This window comes from Trifolium pratense, linkage group LG3, assembly GCF_020283565.1.
Source record: "Trifolium pratense cultivar HEN17-A07 linkage group LG3, ARS_RC_1.1, whole genome shotgun sequence".
Taxonomy (NCBI): Eukaryota; Viridiplantae; Streptophyta; class Magnoliopsida; order Fabales; family Fabaceae; genus Trifolium; species Trifolium pratense.
Window position 1 is genome coordinate 47,059,413 of NC_060061.1, and position 21,173 is coordinate 47,080,585.

At 29.9% G+C, this 21,173-nt stretch overlaps 1 protein-coding gene across 1 annotated transcript; it reads left to right on the forward strand.

Moving 5' to 3' along the window:
* Positions 1–13,721: 13,721 nt before the first annotated feature.
* LOC123917204 (agamous-like MADS-box protein MADS1) lies at positions 13,722–20,567 on the forward strand. Its single transcript, XM_045968870.1, has 9 exons — positions 13,722–13,817; positions 14,102–14,337; positions 17,685–17,766; positions 18,016–18,077; positions 18,165–18,264; positions 19,206–19,247; positions 19,382–19,423; positions 19,562–19,728; positions 20,302–20,567. Exons 2-9 carry the CDS (start codon positions 14,111–14,113, stop codon positions 20,303–20,305), a joined length of 726 nt encoding a protein of 241 aa, XP_045824826.1. The 5' UTR covers positions 13,722–13,817; positions 14,102–14,110; the 3' UTR covers positions 20,306–20,567.
* Positions 20,568–21,173: the final 606 nt, after the last annotated feature.

Consider the following 21,173-nt stretch of genomic DNA (forward strand, 5'->3'; position numbering starts at 1 on the left):
CTGCTGATGCCCGAGGAGTAGTGTTTAGTAATTTCTGTTATCTTTTGTCTCTTTTTTCCTTGTCTTTGTCTCATGTAACCAAATATATATATATATATATATATATATATATATATATATATATATATATATATATATATATATATATATATATATATATATATAAATATATATATATATATATATATATATATATATATATTGTCAACTAATTTAGAAGTTAGAAATTTTAGCTTTGATGTGAATAAATGTGAAATCTTGAGTTTAAACCCTAATTCTGCATATATATATATATTACAGTGGCGGATCCAGGACCCCAGATCAGGGGGTGCAGACTTTTTTTTTTTTTTTTAAGAAAATGAATTAAACTACTAAATAAAACGAGGCAAATTAACCCCTCTTACATCATCTTCTAAAAGAAATTTCAAAGCAAAAGGAGAAACATAAAAAAATGCAATTAAAATCTAAAGAAGAGTGTCCGAGATTTGCTAACAAGGTGCATATTATTTAATCTTAATAAATAAAAATATGCAAATGTTAAAATGTTAATATGCCTCCTAGTCACATATTAAAAAACTAAATATAGAAATATTGTTCTAAAACTTCAATTTCTTAAAAGTCTTAAAAAATATTCAATACAAAATTTGATCGGTCCTCTCAATTAATACTCTAATCATTGAGTTATTGATCGATCCAGTGATTTACTAATTGAAATATACATTAAAAAAAGCATTTTTTTTTTGTTCCAATTAAAAAAAGCATTTATAAAACACATATTGAGTGTCAAATAAATATAATCTATACAAATTTAATAATAATAGAAATAATATATTATTCTTTCGAAAGTCATATGATCATTTATTTATTATGATTTAGAAGACACATAAATTTGTATCCGAAAAAAGAAAAGAGTGGACTAAATAATATAGTGGACTTTTATTATATAATAAAACTCAATTAAAAACTGGGCCATTGAGGTAATGCAGTAAAGCCCAAATTATGTATTCAAACCCTAAATTGAAGATACAAACACTTGTTACATGCTGCAGCCGCTACTTCTCTAAAAACTTACTTCTTTTACATTCTGCTTTATTTCTGCATATCATGCTGCAGTTTTCTTCTTCTTCTATTTTTTTTTTCTACATTGCAAATGCATCTTTATGTTCCATTTCTTCTTTCTCATATTTTTCCCCTTGAATCTCTTGGGTCAGGGTGTGCAAAAACAAAATTTCTGAGGGTGCAAAGTGCAAAAAATACAGGATACTATGTGTAATTTTTAAAAGTTCAGGGTGTGCAGATGCACACCCTCACTTCACCATAGATCCGCCCCTATATATATATATATATATATATATATATATATATATATATATATATATATATATATATATATTATTGTGTGCACTGCACCATTTGTTTTATATTTTCACTTTAGCATTTTTTTTTTTTAAATCAGTCTTGTGTATTAATTGTTGATTATATTTAAGGATTTACTTCGATCAGCTGAACAGTAAAAAGTTGGATTTAATTCTCTCAAAAATGTATATAGAGTACAAGTATGATGTTTCATCATACGTACACACATCTGTTACTAAGAAAATGATTCAATTAAAAAAATGATGTATCCAAATCTATGGTGTGATTTTGACAGGTTAATTACTCTACCATCAATGGAATTTGTATTCCTTTGAACTTTGAAGGTTGTCATATTCATCTCCTCTTTAAGGAAATATATGTATACATCACGTTGTTTGTAGCATGTGGTCCCTTCAGATATGTTTTATACAAGAGAATCGATGCACTTTTGAATCATGCATAACAGCTATAACTCAACACAAACATAGAAATGACCAATACACTAGATTTTTTTGATGTAATATACTTTTAAATTGCCCTTTTTCGTTGTTAAAAATAATGCAATTTAAAAAATACGGAGTTAACTCTTTAAAAAAAATATTTCAAAAAAAAAAAAAACTCTTTAAAAAAAATAATAGAAACAGTGCTTTTTCTTTTGTACTAAAATTATAGCTTTTACTGCTTTTGAATAACACTACACTTTTATTTTGGGTACAAGAATAATACTACACTTTACACGTGAAAAATAAAATAACACTACTATATATTTTTGCCAAAGAGATATAAGTTTGGATAAAGCACGGTTAAAATAAGTTTGATTTTTTTCCCAACAATATTATGTTAAATTGCCTAATTGTTCATCAAATCTTAGCTCAACAATAAGAGTTTGATCCATTGTCATTAGGCATGACAATAAAACTCATACCCACAGGTATCCGCTCAAACCATACCCGTTTTGACGGGGAAAACTCGAGTTGACTGGGTTTGGGTTTTCCCCAATTTCAAAAGATGGGTTTGGGGCAGGTAATGGGTACATTGATACCACCCTGAACCCGTCCCCGAACTTGCCCCGCTTATATTAATAATTAGGTTTCACCTCTTTTAAATTAGAAACGCTTAAACAATCTCTTAAATTACATTCATATATTAATTTTTATTTTAAATTTGAGTATTAAACAAACTATTTTCTCTATTTTTTTTTTATTTTAAAAAATATTGTTGAGAGAAAATAATTTTGGACATTTAACTTTTTTTTAATAAAAAAAGTACTAAAATACAATCTAAATTCATGTGGAAAGAAGTGTAATGGGGATACCCGAAACACGATGGGGATACCCGATCCCCGTTGGGTATGAGTTTAGGGTTATCATTTTTATCCCCGCTCAAATTTGGGATGAGTTTGGGGAAACCCGAACTTTATGGGTTTAGGTTTGGGGGGGCAAAATCCGTCCCCGCCCTCATTGTGATGCCTAATTGTCATATCTGAAGCAGGGTGTAATATGTTTAAAATTGAAAATTTGATCCAAGAGCAATATTCTAAAAATGTCTAAAGAATATTATAAAAACTATATACATGAAGAAATTTTTTGTTGGGACTATAAAAAACAATAATAATTAATGAAGGATAAAAAACTTATTTAACCTTTAGAGATTCTAGGGACCAATTTGCAAAATGTAAAAAATGTAAGGACCAATGTGCAAAAACAAAAAATAAATAAGGGCTAGTGCGTAAAATTTATAACATTTCTCTCTAAACTTACATTATTACTTTATAACATCTTTCATTCAAATTAACACAGTTTAAAATATTAAAAATATGAATCATGGTGTTTGTCTTTTTTTGGACAATTTTTTGAGTTGTGCGTGTTATTCTTGGGGGTCATACTAATTTTTTCTGTATCGTATCAATTTTATTGAATGTTTTCGAAGAGACTGTTAGTGTCTATCTTGTTTTAGTGGTTATATTTTCATTGAGGGGGGTTGGAATTGGATCTTCTCGTAGTTGAGGTGTTTGTGGCGTCTTTTGTGTTTTTGGAGTCACTTTGCCTGTTTTATTTTCTGCTTCGCGTAATTTTTGGTGTGTTTGTTATTTCCGACTATTTGTGTTTTGCCTTGTTTAGATGTTGGATTTTTTATTGTGTTGTGTAGCATCCATTTATACTTCAAATTTTTTCTTGTCCTTATTTCGTATATAAAATATTATATTTGCCATTAAAAAATATCTTAACTATATGAAAAGTGAGTAAACTATTGCTTTGGTCACAAGTCACAACCCCAAATTATATTTATTTGGAGTTATGACCAAACAAATGTTGGGACAATTCCGTCACTAAAATAAACCAAATCCATGACAAATCACCTTAGCGACGATGCTAAAACTTTTTTAAAAAATAGGCCTCACAAAAATATCAGAATAGCAATGTTAAATCCGTCACAAATTGCGACTAAATTGTATTTAAGCATTATGTCTTCGGTAAAAATAATTAAGAGAACTTTTTTTTAATGACAAATATTTTATATAGATATAAAAACGAAAAAAATACAAGAGAAATTTCATAAAAGTAAAGATGTATCAGAAGTACAATTCACCAGAACTTAACCTCTGAGGTAAGATAGAAAAACAAATAGATCAATAAACTACAAAAAAACAACGAGACACACCAACATGACACCATAGGTAGGACAAAGCAACAAGACGGTCTCCAATCCTCCTAATCCATCGAGACCCAACATGATACCACAACAAACTCTATCAATTCCGGCATAAAATATAGTGTATACCCCACTCATAAAAGGAATAAGGATAGTCAGTTTTTACCTAAAAATCACTTCCAAGATAAAAGTTTCACCCTATCTAGCAGATACTCAACGTAAAAGGCCCCTTCCGAAAATAAGACGTCATTTTGGAATTTCCAAATAGTCGACACAATAGTATATCAAATTAACAGATACCCCAATCTATCTTTTCTACTCATTCTCATACCCAAGAATGCCTCAAAAACCCTAAAGCACCACTGCAAGGGGCCATCTCCACACCCAACCATATAAGAAATACTATATCAAATTAGTGAGATTTGGTTACAAGAACCGAATAAGTGAGATCAGTTGATTAAGAGAACTCAAGTCTCAAATGATATCAAATTACAATTATACATAAAGTATCAGTTTAAAGTGTGCAATTTAATTTTCTGATGATTAAATTTATACTTATTATCAAGGTTTGCCAAACTTGAATCAAGACATTTCTTACCTTTCTTATTACCACGTAGATTTGATCGAAATTTGGAATAAATATACATTTTACCATTTGCTTATATTAAAGAGTTCATATATTGCTATAAAAAAAGAAAAAAAGAGTTCATATATGTCCGATAAGTATAGCTCAAATGGTAGTTATCAAGAACATTATTGGAGTGACTGTGGTTCAAATCCCGAATTTCACTTTCTCCATAGTTAAATGCGTGAGTCTTGTCATTAGACTACTTGACAACAACAAAATTCATATATTAGGTGAACCTACGACCTATAGTCTTTAACTCATCAAATATAAATGTGATTATACTGCTAAATTCGAGACACCATAATTAGAGAGTGGGCATAAAAGAATCATTGCACTCATCAACGGCTTATTGTCAAACCCCTTTCTACTTTAGAACAATATTATTGTGGTCCTCAAAGAAGAAACTTATAGGAATGAATTTTCCTTTTATATTGTGTGGTCGCCTAGATATACATTATAGCCCTTATAATCATATCAATATACTGGTTGGGCATGGCCAAAATTTGCATTTAAAGTTCAGAAAAAATGGTGGACATTGAAGAATTAAACACACACACAAAATATATATATAGCTGTAGTCTTGGAATGAATAGGGACCACTCACACATAAAACTTAATCTATAACTTAAATAACCAACAATCTAATTAACTTATGGTTCTAGCATATAGGCTGTCTTGCCATGTTTACTACTTTTTCATATTTTTATCTTTGTGAAATTCATTGCATATATACTTTTTCATATTTGTACCCGTTAAAAATTCATACATCGGTTGCAAAATAATTTGAATATATGTTTATAAAGTACAAACAATTCTCACCTTACAATTCGGTTTTATAGGGTCGAGTTAAGCCCAACTCCCAATTCTAATATGGTATCAGAGCCTCTCCACGATCCATTGAGCTGCCTGCTATTAGGTTTCTGATCGAGTCATCCACCATTACACCGCGCCCCAAGCCCGATAGTGCTGGGCGCGAGGGAAGATTGTCACCTTACCACCTTACATTTTAAACATATATTCAGGTCATCTTGTCACCTTACAATCCTCATATTACAAAACCAGTTTGTAAAGTGAGGATTGTCTCTACTTTATAAACATATATTCAGGTCATCTTGCCACCGATGTGATTCAGTATATATGGTAGTGTTTGGAATGTGAAAAATATTCCAACAAGTGCAATTTGAACTAGTTCAAGAAACTAAACATAACTAGCTAGCTAGTACTCTTGTGGGATTAATCTTCCCGATAATTATAGCAAATCCAACCTTCATGTATCTTGATCCTTTTCAGACCCGAGATTTGAATGGTAAGGTTGTTTCAGATTGTTGATTCTAGATCGTTGGTTATTGAACCCCGTTGAGAGGAGGTTGTACATGCATACACTCAGACAATGAAGTTAGTAGGGGTCGAAGGTGAAAAGTGTTTAGGATTTAATGTGAATAAGGTATGCTTTATAGATGTAGAATTAGAATTTTAGAGAACCCAAAATCTTCTTTTGCACACTTGTCTCAGGGACATGTGTGGGAAGATAGCTCGTATGGCATGATCCAGCTGTCCGCGTGTCCCACTGAGAGATAATCGCGTGCGTTTTCGCTAGAGCTTATCCATCGTATAATCTATTCAGCTATGTGCGGTTCAGGCGACCCAATCCAGTTCGCGAATGAGACTTGGCCCAATCGAGAACATATCATAATCTTTAAGATGTATAGATCATGAGAAGAATACAATATATTAAGCTATTGGGGGTGGATTTGGCTAATGGTTTTGGGAAGGATTGTATGTTTTTAAAGTGGATTTTAATAAGGTTTACGATTAACTCGTTTCTTGATTTTTATGATGATTAAATTTTAAGAAGGTATGCATGTTTTTGGGATCCAATTTTCCGATATTTCCCATATTCAGGAAAAAAAATCGAGTCAACATACATAAAAAATGCATTTCCACATCAAACATTTTCTTTTTCAAAATTTTTTCATTAGAGTCCATTAAAACTCTTATGTGTGGCTGTACATGTTCGCAGATTTCGTGTGTATGCTTATTGGTGATTTAGTATTTGCTTGCCTTTTAATCTGTCAATTTAAAAGGTGTTTTAAGTGGCTTAAAGTACCTTTCAAACATGTAATGCCTTTTATTTGATTTCATCCTTGTAATACCTTTATCATTCTCCAACTTCTTATTTTCAAAATCACTTTATGTATTTTTCTTTATTAAAAAAAAAACATTTTTGAAATTCTATTCTTGTCAGGACAAATGTCTTACACAATGTCTGGGACAATTGTGTAGATTGCTAGATGTCTCAGACAATTGGTTCGACAACTTGACAGCAGGATCAATTTAATTATACTGAAGTAAAATACTGAAAAAAATAATGACACAAGTAATTGTTAACTCAGTTCAGTGCAAACCACACCAACTCTGGGGGATACCAATCCAAGAAGAGAAACCCACTACTCTGAATTAATTTAATTTTACAACGCATACCAAAACCTATGGATATGTATGCCTTTCCTTAATCCTAATATGTTTCTACCTAAGAGCTATTCTCCTAGATATGAGTTACTGCACATCTTCCTCTCACCACTATCACAAGTGATGGTAATCTTCTTCTTTGTCGTTCTTCAATGTTGAATACACATTCAACAACTAAACTCCTAACCGCAACTAAAAGCCGGTACTACTTTGCAAAGTGGGTACAAAGTTTTGGACTCGCAATCTTCAGTTATTGCTCATGCTTCAAAACGTATGCTAGAGTCTCTATTAATAGCCTTGCTTCTCTTTTGATTTGTAGTTTGTTTGATATGGACGCTAATAGGGATTTTAGTTTGTTAACAAACTTTTGATCTAAAACTTCCTTAAGATAAAAGATTCATGTTAATCCTTCAACACATCCTCTTGATTATAGAGATCGTGAGATGCCAGCTCATATGATTTAGTTTTAAAACAAATTCCATTAGATAAAAAATTTAATCTCATCCTTTTATCAAAGTTACTTATGATCCCCAATCATAACAAACTCTCTTAAACAGCTGACCATCTTTGAATTCAGCTTGTTGTACTGGGGCAAGATGTCCTACGCCATTGTTTGGGACATCTTGTTCAACATGTTGCACGTACATGTATTCTCCCCCTGAATATGATGTCTGACACATCTTGTTCAACATGTTGCACCTGCACATCTTGTTTCTTGCTCAAGTTGTTTTAGCTTTATAATGCAGCCAACTCATAAGAATAACAATTTTTTTATTTAAATTTTTTTTTATTAAAATTATGTTTGGCTCCGGTTTTTCTTAAAAGAAGAGAAGTAGATCATAAGTGATGCCAAAGATGCTCTTAATACAACTGAGGTTGTCAACCTCTTCTTTAACAATTGTAGGAGAAAGTCTTCTATAGGAACAACTATAACACCTAAATTTTGGGCACATCCAATAAAATTATGACAACTCATAAAAATTACTGGTGAAAAGAAGTCCTAATTTAACCCGTGAGTTGTCTCTCTCTCTTCCAAGTTTTTTCTTTGCGTTTCATATCTATCGCTGAGTCCAACTCTGCCTAGATCATCCAAGAACTTAAGATTTTAACCATATATTTTGTGGAGGTTGGGTCCATGATTTTGGGTTTTAGGGTTCCGATTATTTAATTAGTTGAGAATCAAATTGGATATTAGGACCTCTTCTAGTCTCTCTAGCGATCATTTTCATCCTAATTCTGTTTGATTTTGATTGGTGTAAGAATGAGCTTGAAAAACCAAGAAATCAATTACTGCATTATGCTTGCTGGAAACTTCTACCTAAAATTCTCCTCATATTATAGAGACTAAATTACGGATTAAACCCTTACATCAATATATCACCGATTGTTTCATATATTTAGTTACACTTACTGTGGCCCTAACACATCTTGTTATTCCAATGTTTGATTAGGGTTGTTGTAGAGATTAACCATCCATCAAAATCAATTTACTGAAAAGGTAAAAAGAAAAATAAAAATAGAAACTGGAAATATCAGACTGACTTTTTCACATCGACACAAGAATTGAAAATTATGATCAGGACTTCACGTGGGAACCCTACACATAACGTCACAAAAATATAACCTGCCATAATCACAATTGCAAATTTATGATAACATGAGAGAGATGAATTGATTCTTTGGAATTTAAACAAACTCTCGACTTAAAAATTTTAACCATTGCTCAAAGCCTCAAACTATAGTTTAGTAATAATTTTTTTTGTTGATTAGAAATTTTAATATTAAAATGAATGATTAAAATGTTCGGAGTTCAAACCTCAATCCCTATACATATAATGTAATGTTTATACCAATTGGTAATCCACTGAAATTAAACTCATATAATTGTGAGAACTCGGATTCGAACCCGGATCACGACATCCAACCTAACAATTTCGACATTTTTTGTCGGTTGAGCTAGGACTTATGATACATAATTTTGTTATTAATTATTCGTGCAAATAATGTTTTCTATACAAAATAAAATAAAAATAAAAAGGATCTTGCTGAAATAAAATATCATTTTAATCCCTAAACTATCAATCTCTCTTCAATTTAGTCTCTCAATTCTTTTAAAAATATGAGAGAAATGATAGTTCAGAGACTAAATTGATGGATTATTAATAGTTTATGAACTATTTTGTATATCTCTATAGTATATGGACCAAATTGGAGAGAATTAAAGTTGTCGAGTATTAAAGTTGCGCAACATCAACTTCAGAATTATGTTAGAGATGTTCGATGTGACACAAAATTTGCAAAATTAAAAGAACTTTCAAATTTTTGTGCAAAACATGTGAAAACAAATAAGTACAACATATTTGATACAGTGGTTTATAAGTTTATGAAGTTGACTTTAGTTTTGTCGATAGCAAATACAAGCGCAGATCGTGATTTTTCAGCTATGAAGTTTGTGAAGAGTCAATTATATTTACAAAATGAGTAATCAAAGGTTAAATGTCAGTCTTGTAACTTATATAAAAAGAGATGTTCTTGAAACTCTAAACAATATTGTTATTTTAGCTCATTTTCAAGAAATTGATAGTAAACAATTTTCATCATAAATATATTTTATATTCTATTAAACAATATTATTTTTTATTTTCAATATAATTTAATTCATAATTTCTTTCATTTTTGCCACATCAATATTTTATATCTGAATTCCCATCTGCCCTTAGGGTACATATCAACTTTCTCCAAATAAAAATTCAAAGCGACTACGAAGAGTCAAACTCAATTAGACAAAATTAAACGTATTCTAACAAAACGCACTATAGGATTACGCAAGTGGATTATACTGTAAGTTACAATACGGGTCAAAGAATTAATATAATCCGATCAACTCTATCAATAAAAAACGTGTGGCAACTGGCAACGTAGTCAAAGAAATTATAATTGGATTAAATATATTTTTTACCTCCTATTTTTTTAAAAAATATTTGAAACTTTGGGTTCTTTATTTAAAATTTGTTTTTTTGGTCCTAATTTCACGTTTTTTTCTTCAGAAACTAGTCATCGTCTTATTTTAGACCAGTTTTTAATGATATGACATATTCAATTATCGATATTCATTCTGGTCTAATAAATACTTATACACACATTATAAATTAATTGATCACATGATAAAAATTATCAAATGAGATGGGTGACCAAATTTTTTAAAAAAGAAGTTAAATAGAGATAAAAAAAAATTAATTATTGGCCTTGCATTTGTCGCTTTGTTGGTTTAGCTTCTTTGACTTTCTTTTTTTTTTACACAAAAACAACAATATTCATTCATTCAAATTCATAGAAAATACATCGATAAAAAACATTATATATTCAATTTCGCTAAAAACCAATAAGGATGAATCTGTAAACAGACTCACAGCATCCGAGATAATAGCACAAAACGGCCTAATGTCTTTCACAAAGCATACAATAAAAGACGCCAACCAAAAACACTCACTTTCGAGGGCACATCATTCTTCCACAACATTTTAAAAGCCTCCAGCAACAATGAATTAAGAGTTTCAGTCGAGTCAATTTGTAACAGAAAATTATAACAAGACTTGACCGAGAACAATTCAGATTCAGATTCAAGTTAACTTCCAACAGCAGCTCCTTAAGCTTGATTAAATCAAGTTCTTCCGTCTGCGTTAAGTTATCACGCCACTCCCATCGCCATACCATATCCTTCGTGCTGCTATTTGATGTCGGATTTGGATTTTCCGCTGTACAAAAAACACGCAGTTTCACGCTGTACTGCATCTTGGTCGTCCGATCACGATCCAACAGATCAGATCTGTAGTGATTGCTTTTTACTGGATTTAATCTAAGCTGTTGGATCGTGATCGGACGGCCAGGATGCAGTACAACATCATAATACCTGCTTTTTGTACGGCAGGAAATCCAAATCCTTTGATGTCCTATTCTAAAACACTGAACTACTCTTTTAGGATCATATATAGAAGTAACATTTAGCAAAAAGTTAACAAAGGTCGTTATTTATGTATATGTAACGATCTAGATCATCTTAGCTAAATAATTTGAACTTCTCTTTAATAAAATTATTTCTCTTATAATTTTTTTTAAAACTTATAACCGAGAAAAATTGAAAATGATGTAGGGTGGAAACAAATCTACTATAATTTTCAAAATCCAAGAATAAGCAAATGGCTTCTTTTTCTTCTTTGGGTTGCTCCCCTGCCGTACTCTATCTCTTTGATGAGGCATAAAAATTTGTATAGCTTAGAAATTTTGCGTACAAACTTTTATGTTGATGTCCCTCTCATTGAAATTTAATCGTACCCCACATTATCAAAGTCACTTTCATAAAGACCCTTTTATATTGTCACTCTATCCTTTTTCTCATGAAAAAAAAAATTTAATATTTACGGCCCGTTTGGTGCGCAGGATAGCATAGTGACATGATAGGATATAAAACAGGATAAGGATATATAGGATATGATAACAACAGGATAACAGTTATACTCAGTTATCATATCCTATGTTTGGTGCACACAGGATAACAAACATGATAACTATTATATTTTGTTTTTAATACATATTTTCTCATAATAATATGATAAGATATATAACATATTTAATTGACAAAATTACTCTTGTAAAACAATTATTATTTTTTAAAAATTATTTTGTTATACTTTGAATTTATAAATAAAAAATATAAATAAGTAATCAAATAACTTTATATAATTTAAAATAAAAATCATGAGAAAATAATCAAGTTTAATTTTTTATATGAATCATGATCAAATAAATAACTCAATAATATATACATGTTAGATAAGCCAAATAAATATATGATATATCTCATACGTAAATAATAAAACTATTATTGCAAAAGAATTATATTTAATTTTTTATAAAATTTAAGTTAATATCCCTATTTGTCAATTTTTTAATAATCATTTTACTTTAAAATATTGTAATTTTAGTAAAATTTTGATTTTTTAGAATATATAAATTACAAAATTATCCCTGTGAGAAAATCACATATATATTTAAAAATTAATTATTTTATTATTTATATTTTATTAATTTTATTTTATGTATTTTAAAATATATTTTATAAAATAAATCGGTAATTTTTTTTTCTTCTTATCCTATCCTGCTGGTAACCCAGCTCAAATTCAGGATAAGAATTATAACTAGAGAGACAGGATAGGATAAGCTTCAGGATTAACTTATCATATCCTGCTGTATCACCAAACACTGGATTGCGGCAGGATATGATACAGTTATCATATCCTGTCTCTTATCCTGTGCACCAAACGGGCTCTTAGAGTTTTATTTAGTATAAGTACAACTAAATAAAAATTAGGTTTAATTGCAGCTTTGATTCCTATTTGTATTATTTTGTAGAATTAGTCTTCCTATTTTAAATTTGACATTTTTGATCTCCCAAACACATATTTTGTCTAAAATATGATGATACAACATGTTTTAAATTAACTTAATGAAAGATATTTTTTACAATTTTATCGATGTTGGTATTTTATCATCATCAGATCATATACAACGTCATTTAAAACATATCACATCGTTAATGTATAGTTAAAAATTATGATAAGGGAGACCAAAATTATGTTTAGAATAGTACTATAAAATCTAGAATCAATCAAATTTTGAGTTTTTTTTAAACTCTTTGTAATATTCTAAACATGCCTAGAAAATAATCAATCTAAAACACACATCGATTTAATAACAGAGACTAAATTGCATGCATAAATTTTTTGTAGGAATGAAAACATCCACTTTTTTACTAGGTAGTCTAGTGGCCAGAATTCCACCTTTTAAGGTGAATATTCAGGGTTTGTTCCGATCCTTGCATATAAAAAGTGATGTTCTTACCAACCGAGCTAAACTCACAAGATATAACATCCACTTTTTTATAAGGACGAAAAATAAAACTTTGTAATTTTTTAGGGATAAAAAATTATTTAACCTTAAAATTTATTACAAAATAGAAAGGTTCTCCTATTTGACCAAAAACAAATGAAGGTTCACCTATAGACCAAATTCTAATTATACACCCCAAAATTTGATGAAATAACATAACATTAATTAAGTGATTATATGCTAGATATGCTCTCTAGCAAACTCTAAGATATCTGTGTGCCTTTTTTTTTTTTTTTTTCTTCTTGTTTTCTTATCTTACCTTAGAAATTATTGGATTGTGGTAGAGTATATTTTCTGGTACGTTTTGTTTTACTAAACTTTCTGTTATACTTTTTCATTTTATATTTATATGTAATATATTTGTCATTTAAAAAATGAAGCAAATTCCAAGATATATCCGTCAATGAATCTAGATCGACTTAACCGGTTAAATGTCAAAATTGTTAAGCTAAACATCGTAGTTGAGATTCAAATTCCAATTTTTTTTACTTGTGTGTAAATTTTTAATGGTTATTAAAATACTCTAAGATATATGGAGTGTTAAAAAAAGTGAATTGTTGGTTAATGGAGATTGAAAATGAATATCAAATCACCTTCTCTCTCTATCTTTTTTTTTCTTCTTTAATTCTCCAACAATAGAAGTTAAATTTTAAGTGTGAGTTGGGTAATTGTTGGAATGTCTATTTTCAGTCCATAAATACGTCTCTTCTAGGCCAACCCACTTCCATATTTTGCAACCATTTTACCATAGTTGAAGATTCATAAGGTATAACAAACACTCAACATATAGTTACCTTTGTTTCTTTCAAATCTCACCCTAGATTTTCTTTCTTCTCTTTTTCATGGTTAGTAGTATACAAAAATCTATATCCCATACTAATATACCATATATATATTTTCTTCTTCTATCACTTCTTGATCTTTCTTCATATTTAATTTTTTAAAAAAAAGCAAGGAGATTTATTATAAAATTTTCATGTTTGATGATGAATATTGAGGGTATTAGTGATTAATTTTAATTTTGTTAATTAACTTGAATTTAATTTATAGCTTTCAAACATGGAGCTTCCAAATGAAAGTGGAGAAGGATCTGCTCAAAAGAAATTGGGAAGAGGAAAAATTGAAATTAAGAGAATTGAGAATACAACCAATAGGCAAGTCACTTTTTGCAAACGACGCAACGGATTGTTGAAGAAAGCCTATGAATTATCTGTACTTTGTGATGCTGAAGTTGCTCTCGTTGTCTTCTCAACCCGCGGTCGCTTGTATGAGTATGCTAACAACAGGTTTGATTTTACGCTTGTATGAGTATGCTAGCATTATTCTTTATTTAATTTTATATATTCACAACAAATCTTGAGGATTCTTAGTTTATCTTATTGTTTGTTGTTAATTGAAAATGAAAATACTTGTTAATTTGCCTTAAAATGTATTTTATTATCAAAAGAAAAAACTTTATATATTGAGCTATGAATTTTATTTTATTTGAATCAAAAATTTAAGTTGGATTTATGAGGTCAATCTTTGAAGTTTAAAGTGACTTCTAATTCTCCCAAAACTCAAGCTATTCATTTTTTCCTCTTTTGTTGTGTGTTTTATATTTTATATTTATTTTTCTTTTGGTCCTTTGATGTGTTTGTTCTATTTGATGATCTCTTGTTATACATCTTGCTAGTCCTTTTATTCTTTTTTCCAATATGTTATTTGACTAGAACTTTGAAAAGCTTTGCAGATCTGAGGTAAAATATAGAAATAAGAGTTAAGAATATTTACAAAATATATAGTAGAACAAGAGTAAAAACTTTAATTAGGGTTAGAAAGGTTTCTAGGTCAGAGAAATCTTAGCTTGTTTGTGTATATTCTCCCATGTTATTAAGTTTTTCACAATCCTTTTTTCTTTCTCTCTCTTTCCTTACATATGTATAATCAACCATGAAACTTACAAAATCTGCCAGATAAAGCTGTCATGCACTCATTGCACTCTTCACTTCCATTATTATTTCTCATCCAATTACAACTTAGGGTTTCAAATTTTTCTCTAGTCACACTCTAATAATCCCTTTCATATTTCGTAAAGGACTATAAGAAAGTCCAAAATCGTATATGCCTATCCCAAATAAAATAAAAAATAATTTTATTTTATAATTGAAATATTGAGTTTTTTAAAAAAAATAAAAAATTGTTAATTTTTCAATCCACGAGTGGTAATAATAAAAGAAGTAACAATATAACATCCACATAGATAACTCGGTTGGTGAACTTTGTAACAAAAATAAAAAGCGCACTTGGTTTTTTTTTTTTTTAATAAGCAAAAAATGAATTATAAGGAGTACAAGGGGTACTCAACTCTTACAATTCAGAATATATCACTTTAGATGTGTTGAAAACAATCTAAAAGATTATTACGTCATTGAGAGAAAGCTAAATTAACATTGTTCCCTGTTCGGCCTATAAACCAAAACCAAGAAAAATAAATAATTTGCTCTACTAAAGATGATATGTTGACACAGTCTCCTCTAAAAATAATGTTATTACACACTTAGTGGATTAAGTGACTTCAAAAAATGTTTTTAAGAGAAAAAAGTTATAATCGAAAAATAGATTAGGAGGTGGATCTCGATTAGACGTATTTGATTTGGTGGTTATTTTCGGCGTTCCGCATATATACGACGCTTCTCTTATGTTAGTTTCTTTTTCACCGGTCTTTGTTCGTCTTGAACAAATACCTGGTTAATAATATATTTTGCCGTTAAAAAAAATCGAAAACTAGATATTAGGGTTTCAAAGGGTCAAAGACATTGTATTATTTTCAAATTAATTAACAGTGTTTACTAATAAATTTAGTCACAATTTTTTTTTTCTTTCAAGAATTTAGTCACTAATTTTTTTTTGGGTACAGTTGAGGGCTATAGCCCAAAGAATTTAGTCACTAATTTATATGCACCTATATGTTGATTCATAAAAGTCTATATTTTGTTTCCAACCTTCATTGATTTTGTCCTTTACAATATGGTTGAGGAAGCATGCTGCAGTTAGGGTTCCTAACCCGAATGGGGTATTATAAATGTCCATGACTTATTGTTTTTCCATAACAAATTTCCGGTAGAGAGGTTTTGAAATTGTGCAATTAGTTGTGTTGAATTTATACACTACAACTATAAGGTGCAGTTTTGTGTAAAATAACATACTCATCTATTATAGCGGAAAATATTATGATGTAAAATAAATATAATATCTTTTCATTTTTATCTTTTTTCAGTTGAAAAAAGCCAAGTATTTTATTGAATAAAAATTTAAAATACTATATATCCATTGCTCACGTGAGTATTTCACAGTTTTTGACTAAGGACAACAAGACATAATGATATCTTTTGAGGGGTCATCCATTTTCATTCATTATTTTTTATAAAAATATTTCATGTTAATTTTCTTTCAGATTTCAATAATAATAATAATAATAATAATAAATAATAATAAATAGATTGATTCAAAAAAATAAAAAATAAATAGAGAGATATTGATTTTCCTGGATCGTTAAAATTTTACCCTCTGCAAGGGAAAAATAACACCATGATATAGATTCCTAGAATAGCTAAAAGAAAACCACTCCTCTCTTTCTTATCTTTTTTAATCCTTTCATGCTTATGGAAATAAAGCTTCTACACTTGACGTGAATTCTCCACCTACTCTCAATTATGTATTTTGGAAATTTCATTAGAAAAGAAAGTTTACATGCATATCCATCATTTATATGAATTCAAAAGAATGAAACTCCATATACATTGTCATGTGTTGTGTAAGAAATTTTAGGTGACAAGAAGAGGGAAAATAAGCTAATGAAAAAAGAGTACGATCCAATGAGAAAATGTGAAATATATATATGAACAAAAAAAAAAGAGAGAGAAAATGTGAAGTTGATAATGACATTCATTTCTTGGTTTAATTTTCAGAATTCATGATTGGTGTATACTGACACAATATCTACAGTTCTTTGGAAGCAAAACTAAAATCAAGTTTCAAATATATATCTTTATTTTTAAAATGTATTGAACAATGAACGTAACTCATTAAATATATTCGTTAATTACTCAATAAGCAGTATTTTTAGCTTATATAATAATAATCGGAGGGAGTACTGGTACCATATTTTTAGAATACTTGCTTATTAGCTAGTAAATTCTATATAATGATCTTAAACTCGGAATAACCTCTAAACAAGTGTTGTGAGAGATACCAACTCCAACTTGAAGTCACACACCAGAAGGAATTCGTAAGTCCATTACGAAAACCCCAAGACGACCCCCCAAAATATGACAAAGCCAATTGAGACTCATACCTAGCAATAAACATATTCCGCCAACACCACTTTCCTAAAAGTGCAAGATTAGCGAGATGAAACTAGTTGATCCTAAAACCTTCTCTACACTTAGGCTTACAACTACGTCTTAGGAGTACTCAATGACGATATCATATGTTATTATCTTGGTTGTTTGTAAACCAAATTTATAAGTTTATGTTCTTCTATAAATTGTCAGTACTAAGTGTCATAAAATCATAACATTATGACATTAAAGCATGTAATGTATTTTTAGATCTACCCAAATAGTTCTACAATTGCTTGCATTTTTTGCAGTGTTAGAGCAACTATTGAAAGGTACAAAAAAGCATGTGCTGCTTCCACTAATACAGAATCTGTATCTGAAGCTAATACCCAGGTAATTAAATTTAATATCAATTATAATTTTTTTAAAAAAAATAAAAAATTTAGTAAAGGATTAATTCCTCCAACTTTTGCTAAGAAAAGCATATGAACAAATCTCGAGCCCTACCTTGCGGATGAATTTCGTAATAAATAGCTACACTCTTAAATTATCATCTCTAATTTCGTCGCTACCTGTTGGAGTCAAAAAAATTAGTATCGAATTTATTTTTACCGTCACTAATTTTCATTTGGACAATATTAGTTTTACCAGCAAGAATCATCGAAATTGAGGAGACAAATTCGAGATATTCAGAATCTAAATAGGTCAGCTTTTATTTTTATATATATTTTTCAATAGTGTATTTCTCCATTAATTTAATGATTCATCAATATGAGCTATTTTTCCTGCAGACATATCCTTGGTGAAGCTTTGGGATCTCTGAGTCTCAAGGAACTAAAGAATCTTGAGGGTAGATTGGAGAAAGGTTTAAGCAGAGTTAGATCTAGAAAGGTATATATCATTTTAATTTTTTTTTTTTACCAAAAATGTATATATAACTTATAATTATTATACACTCAGCCAAGGTTTTAAATTGCGGTTGCGGTCGTGGATGCGGTTGCGGTTGTAGGTATTGCGATTGCGGCTAATGCGGACACTGCGATGCAATTGCGGCCGTTGCGACGTGAAATAATTTTTTATCCGCACAAACACAGAAAAAATACTATAATTATTGTAATTCCTTATATATCTTTTACTTATAATTCTATATAAATTTTAATTCATTTTTAAGTCATCGAGACATAAGAAGACAGAAACTCTAAAATGAAAGGACATAAAGGAAAAAATAAAGGTGAGATTCTCTGAATTTTTACGAAAAGGAATATTGGATTGAACCGTTGCGGCCGTTGCAGTCAAAACTCCGTTGTGTTGCGGTGAAATGCTGTTGCGTTGCGGTTGCGTTGCGGCATCACGTGTGATTTGAGTTCACACCGCAATTGCGGTCCGATGCGGTTGCAGTGCCTACCGCATCCGCAATATTGCGGCCGCATCAGGTGATGCGGTCCGCAATTTAAAACCTTGCACTCAGCAATAATATATCAATTACTTAAGGAATTTGATTTAAGAACAACCTATGTATACCTTAAAAAAATTATATCAATTTTTTTTGTTCAAAATTAAAAGTTTGTTAGCATAAAATTTGCAAAACTTGCTTATAGCTAGCTTGATATCAAAATAATTTGAGTAGTACTTTAAAATTATAATTTTTGGCCTATTAATTTATTTGTTGGTTTAGCCTTTTCTATTTGCAATTTGGTTAACTCTGCTTTTGTTGCTTAAAAAAGTTAATATGATTTTACCAAAACTAAATAAATTAACATTATGCATTCTATTTTCCTCCTTGTTACATATTTATTTCTTTTGGAATGAATGATGTACTTAAATGTTTTCAGCATGAGACGTTGATGGCTGATGTGGAGTTCATGCAAAAGCGGGTAATAATAATTTGTTCTATTCCTATTTTTTTTTTTTAATGCGTGACACAGTTACTGCAGCATATCTGTTTCCGTTAAATTCATTTTAGATTCATTCAAATGCTTACATGGAAAATTTTATTCATAATGTGCAGGAAATTGAGCTACAAAACCACAACAATTATCTTCGAACTAAGGTCTCTCTTTTTCTCTTTACACACACACATGTATTGCATCATTATTTTTTATAATTGAGTGAAATGAATGAGGATAGAAATTAAGTTGTTTTTTTTTTTTTTATTTAGACTAAGAAATTAAGTTGTTAAATGTTGTAGATAGCTGAACATGAAAGAGCTCAACAACAGCAGCAAAATTTGATGCCAGAAACAATGTGTGAGTCCTTACCTTCACAAACATATGACCGAAATTTCTTTCCGGTTAATCTTCTTGGATCGGATCAGCAGCAGTATTCGCGTCAAGACCAAACTGCTCTCCAACTTGTGTAAGCATTCATATTCATCTTCTTTTATTGTTGGCAAGTAATAAGTTGTTGAATATTATTATAGGACGACTACGATAACTTTGACGGAAAACATTATTTGTTAGCTTTATGCAATTTGTTCATGGCTCCGCATAATGATGGTGATGCCGAATAATCTCTACGCCTTTTTTCTAGATTTTGTTCTTTTTGAGCCAATGATAAGGGTAAAATGGATTGACTTTGATTTTGGAAAGAAAAAAAGAAAACTAAATTTGATTCGGGCTAGCTGCTGTTAGAGAATCTGTGCAGTTACTTAGTCAGCAAGCATCGACCATCCGATTATCGAACAGTTAAAATTTTGACTTTATTATTTAATCTCTTTATCAAGGTAAGATATGATATAAACTTGATGACTGCAAACTCCTTGTAAATCCTAGATTGGACCAATTCTATAAACTATGGAATATAGTTTTTTCTTACCTTTTCTAATGCAATTATTTGTAAGAAATATACTTATAATCAGTTTCAAGCTTATTATGAATTTGCTTCATGGTATGTTTCTGAATTACTTCCATATTCTACCTTTGAATGCAGGTGAACATATGCTGAAAAAGGCCAATGGAAGTTATGCTGCAACTGCCCTGAAATTGCTTATTAATCTACTTAAAATAGTTACATATAAAGTAGTAAAGAACCATATTTACATTCCTGCTTTTACTAATTAAATGGTTCCTTTAAACTTTACTTTAAACTACAGTTCTTCACAATCTGAACTAGAACAGAACCAGCACTTGAATTGAGACCATATCTCATAATAATAATGTTATATGGATCTTTTAATACAACTAGTTTCTAATCCACATTATTTGTATTTTTATGCACTTTTTACCATGCTATCATGAAATACCTATTCAAAATGAATTAGGTACACAAATTTAGTGCATGTTTGACTTGACAGAAGATTTTAAGAACATGTTGTATCATTATAATTTTTGCAAACATTATACTACGAAGTTTTTTAAAAAAATCACGAGATCGCGTGATTTCGTAAAAGTTGATACTATTTTTTTCCCTCGTATTGATTGCATGTTGATTTAGATTATACTATCATATATGAAATCAAAATGCTTAAGCTAAAATGAATGTCATCATTATACAGATATATGTACATATAAGATGCAGATTCTCTGCAGTAGTTATAAGATTTCTGTAACAAACTCAAATTAGATGCAGATTCTCTGTAGTAGTTATATCACGCAGTAATATGCTATTTAAGATCTCAATTATTGATTTTAAGATCAGATGACTCAAACAACACAAACATAAAATCCACTCAAATTTGATATATCAATAGGTGGATTGGATCACACTTTCCTTCAGGGGTCAGCCATTGGATAAGAATGGTTGTTGGATGAATCCAACGGCTGAGAATACTTAAAGGTCAACAAAATGGGAGGTTGTTGTAT

What these genes read in the sequence shown, in the direction of transcription:
- LOC123917204 (XM_045968870.1), top strand. Translation starts at nt 14,111, where the DNA reads ATGGAGCTTCCAAATGAAAGTGGAGAAGGATCTGCTCAAAAGAAATTG. An exon ending in TGGAGTTCATGCAAAAGCGG is followed by an intron (nt 19,248 to 19,381) that starts GTAATAATAATT and finishes CATAATGTGCAG; the next exon opens with GAAATTGAGCTACAAAACCA. An exon ending in ACAATTATCTTCGAACTAAG is followed by an intron (nt 19,424 to 19,561) that starts GTCTCTCTTTTT and finishes TAAATGTTGTAG; the next exon opens with ATAGCTGAACATGAAAGAGC.